Consider the following 11,307-nt stretch of genomic DNA (forward strand, 5'->3'; position numbering starts at 1 on the left):
TCAGTGACGAGATAACCCGAGTACCCGACATGACTGTATCACTGAACAATATGGAAGCGACACTCAAATACTCAATCAGCTGATCGGTCTACAACCGTATCCCTACAACCACGGTATAAAGCACTATTAAAGATAATAAAGATAAAATATTATCTTTAATCATGGTATAAAGTATTGGATACTAAAAGTTAAAAGTTAAAACTTAAAACCGTATCCGTAATCTGACAAGATGTTGGTTATGTGTATCCCTATTTGTTACGATATTATAAAAACGGAAACAATACATTGACCACCGTTAACATGTCTTTAAGTCACCTAATATTGCTAAAAATGGGCAAATTTGAAATTGCAATAGTTGCATTTTACTGTAATATTGTTATTTGACATTAGTTTATTGTTAAATAAAATAATATTATTAATTATAAAAAAATATTGTTCTGTGATAGGGTTGGGATTTTTTTTTAACTCGCGGGACACACAATTTTTTAAAATGTAATATTGTAAAAAATCGGGATATTGACCGGGACGTTTTATCAAAAAGCGGTAATCGGGACAATAATAAAAAAAAAAAATTTTAAATAAATTAGGTATCTAAAATAAAGTAAAATAATTATGAAAAATTATGAATATTCTTAAATTAATACAACTGATATAAATTTATTATAATATATAAAATATTAATATAAATAGGTAGGTAGTAAAAATAGTCTATACGATAATAAGATTAAACTAAAATGATAGCCAAACGTAGGTATTTCCTATAATCTGTTTTAATGTTGGAAGCTACAAATATTTTGCTCCAAGTACTTGTAAAAAAATCAGGGTTTTCTTGTCCCGCTGGCTTGTAGGACGGGACACGGGACAAAAATTTAAAAAACGCATAAAAATCGTGACATACGCATCCCGCTAAAAATTGAAGCGGGACGCGGAACAAATCGGGAATGTCCCGTCAAATCGGGACGTATCCCAACCCTTTTCTGTGATAATGTTGATATGATTTATTTAAGTCATAACGTGTGCCGCTTCTTCCTGGAGACCGTGTCAAGGCCAAAGCACAGACTTCTATACTAACTAGATGAGGAACTCGTATATTATTTGTATTATTAACATTGAAGCTCGCGTATCAGTTTCCGCCATTTTTTCTGTTGGCAAAATATTACATTTCCTAGACAATATGCATTGGAATAACATCGTTATAAATATAAAAATAAAATGTAAAATATAGAAATAAATGAAAAATGATTTCTATAAAATATTTTTAATTTTTTTTAAACAACAGGAACAGGCATCATAAAATACAATACAACATAATTAATATTTACCATATAAAATACCATATAATGCCAACCGAAAAACCTGGCTTCAATTGAAAGCAAGAGTTCGCTATCTAGTTCTTTATAGAAATCTGTGGGCCAAAGTCACCCGATTTGACCAAAATCACACAGTGTATGTATCTATATCTGTGCACTTTCTTCTTATTATTATTATCTTCTATTATCATTTTGCGGACACCACGGCTAAACACAGACTTCTATCAAATAGTATAGATTAGAACCTAACCTATCTATAGTATTTGCTTCTATTTAGTATAGATATCAGCTATGCGGCTAAAGCACGATTATAAAGAACTTAATAATCTTTATAATGGTGGGCTAAAGCAAAGAATATAATATGACAGACCAGTGGTTCTCAAATTCTCAATTGTAATACAAATTTTCCCCTGAAAACTGTCACGAGCACTCACGGCCCACATGATTTTACTCTTGCAGTAAGTTCGTTAATTGCTTTTACTACTTATTATTTACAGCAATTTATATAATTTTATTATATGGTTTTTAGTTTATGTTTATACAAAATAAAATATCATAAATATCTTAGAATCTATATAATTAATAACATTTTTAAGACCCACTAAAAATTGACTTGTGACTCATGGTTTGAGAAACGCTATAGTATGTTAAATCTTATAAAAAATAAAAATATCTATTAAGATGCTATGCCGCTATGGTATAGAATATAGACATGATAAATTAATATTATTTTAAATCGTGATGAACTGGTGACGAGTGACGACGACGACCGACACGATACCTCGGATACCGTCGGTTATATAGATTATATAATCTGTGGTAATACACTCATTACACTCCAAAACTTAATTATTGTATTGATGCCATCGTTGGTTGATCGCTGCTCGGTATTCCAAAAATAGTTCGTGATAATTAATAATAATTCATTATTCGTTTTAAATTATAGTGAAATTTTAATATAATACTTACAAATTTGTGGTACGATTAAGTAGTTAATGATTTAAAATTAATTTATCAAATTCGAAACCATTATTTTTGAAAATTTGATTAATTACTAACGTCGATTGCCTGATTTCGAAGAAACAGTAACGACAACAACCTAAACGTTCTAAATCGAAAATCTATCCCTGGTTCCGGCAGTCGGTACCTACTCTGTACTCACAACTATTGTCTAATACTCTAATCTAACGATATATATTAATAATTAATTATTAATAACATTGCTTCGAGTTGGATAAACATTTAGATACTTAAATATACATTAATGCAATATTTATTATCTAATGTTTGTACATCACAATTTACTATGTAATATGGATTATACGTACAGCGAAATATAATACGTAGAAATATTGGATATAAAATTGCAAAATCGGTTCAAATGGTTCATTTGTGGCGGACGATGGATACGACAGTACGAGGACGCTGTAATGGTTTTAAGTCGATCGTAACGATAGCTGTGATAGCTGGCGTTTACGTTTCGATTGTGTCCGTCTTGCGTTTCGGCCGCTTCCTTGCCGGTTTCAACTGCACTACACCGCCGTCCGATAATGATTTATCCGTCTCTCGTAAGTTGCGTGAATCGTAAAAAATAGGGGAACGATGTAGAAATTAAAGTTGAAATATTATAACAGGTTGTATTATTTTGAATGTAATAATTGGGAAATAAATACCTATTGTAAATATGTACTCTGGTAATTGGTACTCGTAATATATCCCTTTATATATACCTATTGAATTAAATTTCAAAATTATTAGGCGCTTCTTATATTTCAACGAAATTTTCCGCCTATGGTCCCCTTTTTTTTACTTCGTCATTCCTCATGAACTCGTTACTTATTTTTTGATTTTTTAAACGGCAAAGTATAATTTTAATTACATAATCTAATGTAAAATAATATATTTATTTTATATAAATATTTTATGTGCTCATAGATTTTTTATTTTGATGGGTATTGGGTAAGCTTTCAAAGTTAAGATAAAGTGTGCATAATATTATATATTATTATGCCTATAATAAAATTATCGTGTAGAAAAAAAAAAGAAAATTTTAGTATATATTCATAAAGATTTCCAGTAATATGTTCAGTAAGATATTATAGTTACTGTATCATAAATAACCATTTATCTGTAAGTAGGTAAATATATTTATAACGTACTATATTTTTCAATTAAACAATTAAAATTCAATTGTGAATAATTAGGTATTTTCAAAAATACCAAAAAAAAAAAATCTTTTCATTATTATTTATTATTTTACTATTTTAGAAAAATAATAAATTATAATAATTCAATGTTAATAGCAAATTAAAATAATTGGGTAATAAATTTCATAAGTTCATAGTTAAAAATATATGTTATTATTTTAATATTTCATATTTATAATAAAGTACGATTCAGTCATTCATAAATCATATTTTGTTGATTTTAATAATTATGTATTATGAATAATAATTACATGTTATTATTATGTTAGTGTGTACCTACCTAATTCGGTAATATTATATAATAAATAATATTAGTAGCTGAAAGTTGGAACATATAAGTTAAAAATCTTAAAATAAAACTTTAATTTTATAATATCTGACATAATATTGTACTCTGTCTCGTATTATATAATATTATGTAGGTATACTAGGCATAGTGGAATTTGTATCGATAAATTAAGTGTTAAACTATGTGTCTATTTATAGTATATCGTACATAGAATACCCAAAACTACAAGCAAAAATAAATAATCATGATGACCCATTAAAATATTCTTTAATAACATTTATGAATTACGAATTATGTTGCTTTCCTAATAAAAAAAAAAAATGTTATTTAATAGTTATTTAATTTATATTTGTTATCATCCACAGTGTGTCGTGAATAATTTAATTTGAACCAAATTTTTAAATTAATTATAATTATTAAAAAAAGAAAATAACTATCAATATATTGATATATAATAAGTTAGTAATGAAAATAACGTATTCTTAATATTATGGTATTAGGCATAGTTTGTACTGATCTAAAAAATATATATATTGGATAATAATTATTATAGTTATACAACATAATTTCGTAAACTTGGTATTACTTTTAAATTCGAAATTTTTTAGAAAAAGAATTTTTTTCAAGATATGTGTTATATAGTATGAGTAGTACCACAGTATTATTTATTATTTGTATATTTTTAGATAGGTAGGTATAATTTATAAATTGTAAAATAATCTGTGTTAATGATATTGTAATTGATAAATATGTTGTTTTAGCAAGCCTGGGCATAAACGAGTTAAAAAGTTAAAGTTAAGTTAAAAGTTAAGTTAATTTTAACTTTTTAACTTAACTTTTTTGAATTTAATTTTCATTAACTTAATTTTTAACTTAATTGATGTTTATTGATATTAACTTAATAAATAACGAGTTATTTTTAATAAAATCTAAATTACGTTATTTTATAAATAATTAAATTATAAATAAATCTAACCTAATGCTAACATATAAAAAAATAACTTTTTTTTAACTTTTAACTTATTAAAAAATTAAAAAAATATATGTATAAACTTTTAACTTAACTGAGTTAACCAAAAATTTTATTAACTTTTAACTTTTAACTTTTTCTTATTGATGCATATTAACTTAACTTAACTAAGTTAAAAAAAATCATTAACTTGCCCAGCCTTGTGTTTTAGTAGTAAATAATAAATACCAATAATTAAAGGTATCAGATAGGCTATAAGCTTATAAATAGCAATGTTATTGAGATATAATAATTTTTTGTTTCGTTGTACCGTCTCGATGCGACGTTATCGAACAGTGGAACAGCACCAGTACACGACCATTTTAAATCTGCGTTTAGATGCCTTCTATAATAGATTTTTAACGTCAGAGAAAATAAAATATGTAGAAAAGACAGATATTTATTTGATTAATAAAGTATGGAATTATTTTAATTACAGTTTCTAATAAATTTAAGCTATGTAAAGTAATGCAGAAATTAATTTACTTAATATTATATTTTTTTTTAATTCTAGAAGTTGAGTAAATGTATATCACTATTGTCTATTACTATAAATAATCAAACATATTGTGTAGTTATTTTTGTTTGAATTTTACATGCTATTAGCATCAACTTTCAAGTTTCAACAATTTTTATATAGTGGACCTTAATTCTGTATAATAGTGTATAATTTAAATTTAAAAAAATTTAAAATGGGCGGAAATTGTTGAAATTATTGCTTATTAATACTATAATATTATTAAATAATTATAACTTATAACAAACGAGACGTATCATGTACTGCTGTGAAAACGTATCCTATATACTATATTAATATATTATATTTTATTATATCCTATATTAGTACCTAGTACCTACTTTTCTACTCGATGATTCATGAGAAACACTTCATGGGACTGGAAGTTATGAAATGAAAAGCTTTGTAAAAGTAGACGGTTAATATAAAATACTGTAATAAATTTTAAGTGACAATTTTTTTTTGAAAGTCGCTTTCGTTTTTTCTCTAAAACTTTCTTTTAGTGTATGTGTAATATTAGGTTACGCATGTATTACAAGAGCATGATTTGTATATACATAATTTTAAAGAACAGGAATTGAATTTATTCGTATTTTTTGTTTAAAATAATATGATAAATAATATTTAATATTGATAATAAACTGAGTTGTTTGGAAAACATTTTTTTAATAAAATGATAATAATTTATATAGAATTGTCAATAGTGTTGTAACTATAATAAATAATAATTATAATATTAGTTCAATGTACCTTTACTCCCTTAGTCATAATTTATAGGCTTGTATATACGATTGTAAACTGTAAATAGTTCAGTTAGGTACGTATTTAATTTTATGGATTTAGTTTAAAATTGAAGTAAAAAGCTTTATGCTCATTTGTGATGTACTTATTATTTGTTTAATACGTGTCATGTGTGCTACAATTCTTGTAATAAATAATAAAACTTCTGTGGTATCTAAGTATAATAGTTTAAATATTATTTTCATATTCTTACATTCATTTGTTATCTGTATTTTTTGAATTGTCAGTGGAGCACTCTATTGGTTTTATAATTATGCTTGTTTTTTTTTATAAGTGTCTGAAAATACATAAAGTTTTATAGAAGAAATAAAAGACTCCAATCTTCAACCTTGAGGGAGGTTTCTTTTTAACACTACTAACTTGTTAGTATTAAGGGATGTAAAAAGTAAAAATGTCTCAGTACTTATTAATAAAAAAATACGACAGATAAATAAAAGTATTCAGGAAACACCATTTTCCTCAAAATTGACTTAAAAACCAATAACCGTGCGAGAACTTGACATTTTAATCAACTATTTAAATTAACATTTACTAGACATTATACAACTAAAATATATTTTGACTCTTGAAACTATTTATTCACACTTGAAATGTTTGACTATTTAAATTTTTATTTTACTCATGTATGATACAATTTTTGTTTATGATTAAAAAAGCTTGAAATGCAAAGTTTTCTTGCAAGGCTCCTCAGAAGATTATCTTATATGAATTTAAGTAGTTCAACGTAAAGCCATATGTAATACTTTTTATCAGGGTTTGATCTTTTGATGTTGACGAAATTTATCAAAATTGTAAATTGGTGAATTATTTTTTGTAGACATATCGACTGACATAATAAGTATGTGATATACATAGGTACTTCTCTACTCAGAATTGTTTTTAAGTGTATTTCATGATTTATCATTGAAATAAAATTTAATAATTCTATCAAGCGTCTTTTTATTATTAGTACACATGACACACCTTTTACATGACAGAGCAACTATTTCAGTTTTCAGTTTTTTTAAAGTTCAATATTTTACACTCATTTTTATTGTAGGTACATCTAGTCTCAATATTAATATTGTTGTTAGGCATTGTTTAAATATTTAATCAATGTGTTATGTGTATATTTTGTTTTTCTTTTCAGAAATTTGTTAATGGTGACATGGTGTGCTATTAATACTATACTTATAAATTAAAATAATATAATATGTTATACATATTGTATAATATAAATATAAAATTTTTTTAAGTTTTAATGTACATTGTGTATTTACATATTATGTAAATGTATATTATGTTCAACTACATCAAAGAACAAATTGTTTTAGGTATTTATTTGAGGATAATTATGAACTGGACACTTGCATCTTGCTATTTATATTTACCTTGGATAATTGGGATTGTCATTGAAAGAATTGGTGATTTATGTGGATTGCCCGATTGTTACTTCAAATTTACTAAAATTGTTTTGCTTACATCTATTTTAAACGTAATATTTTAATGAATAGTTATGAACAATAAACAGTTTTTTGTACAATTACTTACTAATATTTAATTTAATTTAAATATTTATTTTTAAGGGAGTTATTGACTTTTGGCAAGAAGTTCCTGAGATATGTTTGTGGAATATGAACATAAATTATGTTGAAAACATACACTTTTATTTGCATTGTTCCATGTGGATTATATCATTTATGATTATGCTAACAATCGATATTACTGAGATAACAGGACTCAAACCGGTAAAGTAAATTATTTGATTTACAGTTTAATTAAATTATAGGTACTGGTAAATTGATTTAATTTAATCATTTAAAAATTATTTGATATTTATACTTTTATTTTTTTTAAAAATTACGTTATTGTTATTTACTTTATACATTGTTTAGTTCTTATTGTCATTTCTTCTCAAGTTGTCCTTGTACATACTTACATATTCTTATAATCATTTTCTTCATAAACTTTAGGTGAAATCTCTTTCATTAGCTTCGGAAAATATTTTTATTTAAAAAAATATATTATACATAATTTGAAAGTTTGAACTACTTACATTTGTATAACATTAATTATTATTCTCTGATTATGTTTATAATATAGATTTTTAAGGATATTAAAATTTGTTAAGACTTATATTTCGAAAAATTCGATTATTTGAAGTAAAATAATTGTACGAGTATACCTTCATATTATATTTTTATTGTGTGAATATTATCTAAGTATTCAAGGAATATAATTTTATTTATTTTGAGGTTGTAGTGAATAATCTACTAATTTAATGAAATAAATTTCGTACCTATTTTAGGAAATTCATTTTTTATGATAGGTATCATACAAATCTAGTTTTTGAAAAATATAATTATAATTTAGTGCTTGCTTTAATTTAATTTAAGTGTTTTTATTATTTATACTAAGTTTTAATTGAAATTAATATGATATTTTATATTTAGGTATACTTTACATAATTGTTGAGCTCTTGTATAGTGCAATTATAACTGAATTTTTAGAACGTGCACGTATTCTAATGTTTTAACGTATATAGGTGTTCGAATAAATTATAATTATTGAAGTTTTAGAGATAGCATCAATTAACAAAATTGTAGGTAATAAAAACTTTTTGTTGTTCTTATGAATGATGTAACTTAGGACAGTAAGATAATTAGTGGCAGTATGCAAGAAACACACATTTTTAATTTTATATCGTTAAAAAAAGAAAAAAACTAAAAATATTCAGACCAGAAATTATATTTATCTAATTTTGTAATTATTCATTTACTATTTATTTTTATATTATTAAATTTGGATAGCATATTATATTGAATGAATATTTATTTATCCTGTAGTTAAAGTATTTATAATAGTATAAAGTTAAAAAAATGTGTTAAAATTTTTTTAATTTGGTTAAAATTATTTAAAAATTGATAATATTTACTTAATGGATAAAACATAAGTACCTACACATATACTATTCCACTTGGAAATCTTCTGAACTGTACCTTAACATTTTTTGGACCATTTTTCTTCTCTAGCGGCATTTGACTATTATTTATCCATATTTAAACAATAGTTGTACTGTAAAAAAAATGTTAGTTTATTTTAAATATAATATTATTTATACTATTACTTTTCATAAGTAAATTTATCACAAAATTTCAGTTTATAAATAGTTATATAATTGCATTTCCATAGATTTTTTACTATCATTTAACGAATGACAATTTTCGTTCATTGAAATCTCAGCAGTTCGATAGATTTTTGTCAAACATGGGATTCCCAGGATCCTCTTGTCTCTTAATTATTCTATGGTCTCAAAAATTTATGAGGTACGTTAGGTTATATGATTATATATATCACACCTATGTTGTTATTGGATCCCATAACATTTGTTTTCAAGTTAAATTTTTTTTTACAGTTTTGATAGATTGTTATTGGCTGTAATTTGGACTTTAGGAATATTATCATGTAATAAGACAGATGATAAAGATATTAAATACGTTGTCAGACAATTCGAAAAAAAAAAGGCGTGGATGTATTATTCAGAGAGAATATCAGTTTCACCGTTGAAATAAACCGTATTGTTAATTAGATAATATTTACATTCTTATATATTTATATTACATATTTAGGTGTTACGTATATTTTATTGTTTTCAGTATATTGATTTTTATCTGTGAAATAGGTATATTATAATTAATTGGTTTATGAAAAACTAGACGGAATTTTTCTTTTATTAAATGTTTTATGTTATGTAGCTGAATTAATAATAAATAGTTAATAAAATGTACAGTAATGGAATTTATTAAAAAATAGTATATTATACAATAAAATTTGTACAACCAAAATTCGTTTTGTACATAATTTACGAATAAAAAATATTTAGTTATACGTTTTTGATTAAATAACTATTTGTAATATTGTCTTTGTAATAATTTAATAATATATACAAAATAATCAATCACTTTGATCATGATTATTTTCCAGTGTAATTTTTCTCTCGACCTATAAAAATAATAACATGTGTAGCGTGCCACGATTGATCAACAGTAATGATGTAGTGTTTGAGGTAGGTAGTAATTAGGAAGTAAAAGATTGACGAAATATTTCTAAGTGTTTTTTTATTGTGAAAATATTCGAAGTCCAAATAATTAAATAAATTAAACTGTGAAAAATATTCTAAGTCCAAAAGACATAATTATTGAACTGGGTGACGTGAAGGTGCTCGCTCTAACTCTGGTAAATCACGTCTAAAATGTGCCCACTGCCCATTCGGGACTCCCTTATATATCGTTCAGAGATCCCCGTGATACCTACTAGTCCCTGCTGGTCAGTGCATGCACATCCGCTTTTCCCACGCTTTTCGTCAATCGTATAACGATGTGAGTCAATCATATACCGATGACTTCCTGTCAAATCATAAGCGTGCGTGCAATGATGCTATGGCGGTGTGACCGCATTAAAATATAGTATATTATTATATATAATATAATATTACTAAATCTAGCCAGTATTTACCAACATTTCCAAGAGTCGTTTCTCTTGTACCGCTTTCGGTTATAGGCCTAGTCAAGTCAAACTCGTATATGGGTGCTATTCATTAACCCCGAACTATATGTAATTTGTCTTACCCTTCACTTTTAGGCCTGTGGTTATTGACTCGTACTTCATTAGTATTATCACTATTATTATCTACTCTAACGAACCCATCCATGAGTTCTACGAAATACTATTCATTATAAACATTTGGATTTGGTCATTATTATCTACGTTCTGATACCTATGTGTATTATATTTAATATATGAGACAACAGAGCACGTAGCACATGTCAATACTCTTTTACCATAAGTAAGTATCCTTTCTGTCCCCATTTTATGGTTCTGAAGTACTTGAAGTGAAATAGTGGATATTAAAAAGTAGTGTTTTTTATAATTATGGGAGGGGTTACTTTTATCATGTTGTTTGTATGGAGTTGGTGGCTGCATATTACTTGTGTCTAGTAAAATTTTTGATAAGAATTTGCAATATTACGGCTGATCAGTTGTGTCCCAATCAATAATTTTATTTACAATAGATTGAGAACGTTGCAATTATAAAAAAAATAGTGCAATAGTAAAAACGATATTGACGATAATGACCATTCTCAATTTTATATCAATTATAATTTTTGATCGATATAATTGTACATCTATTTGAT

General features: G+C 25.3%; 1 protein-coding gene across 1 annotated transcript; it reads left to right on the forward strand.

The window, feature by feature from the left end:
* The first annotated feature begins 2,150 nt into the window (after window positions 1–2,150).
* Window positions 2,151–9,900, forward strand: LOC114131111 (nurim). Its single transcript, XM_027996255.2, has 5 exons — window positions 2,151–2,878; window positions 7,447–7,607; window positions 7,699–7,860; window positions 9,305–9,438; window positions 9,528–9,900. The coding sequence occupies exons 1-5, from the start codon at window positions 2,692–2,694 to the stop codon at window positions 9,682–9,684; spliced, it is 801 nt and encodes a 266-aa protein (XP_027852056.1). The 5' UTR covers window positions 2,151–2,691; the 3' UTR covers window positions 9,685–9,900.
* The last annotated feature ends 1,407 nt before the right edge of the window (window positions 9,901–11,307 follow it).

The sequence above is a fragment of the Aphis gossypii genome, chromosome 2 (genome assembly GCF_020184175.1).
Source record: "Aphis gossypii isolate Hap1 chromosome 2, ASM2018417v2, whole genome shotgun sequence".
In the NCBI taxonomy this organism is placed as follows: Eukaryota; Metazoa; Arthropoda; class Insecta; order Hemiptera; family Aphididae; genus Aphis; species Aphis gossypii.

Coding starts and splice junctions, on each gene's coding strand:
- LOC114131111 (XM_027996255.2), top strand. CDS start 2,692: ATGGTTCATTTGTGGCGGACGATGGATACGACAGTACGAGGACGCTGT. Junction 7,861..9,304: donor AGATAACAGGACTCAAACCG/GTAAAGTAAATT, acceptor GCATTTCCATAG/ATTTTTTACTATCATTTAAC. Junction 9,439..9,527: donor TGGTCTCAAAAATTTATGAG/GTACGTTAGGTT, acceptor TTTTTTTTACAG/TTTTGATAGATTGTTATTGG.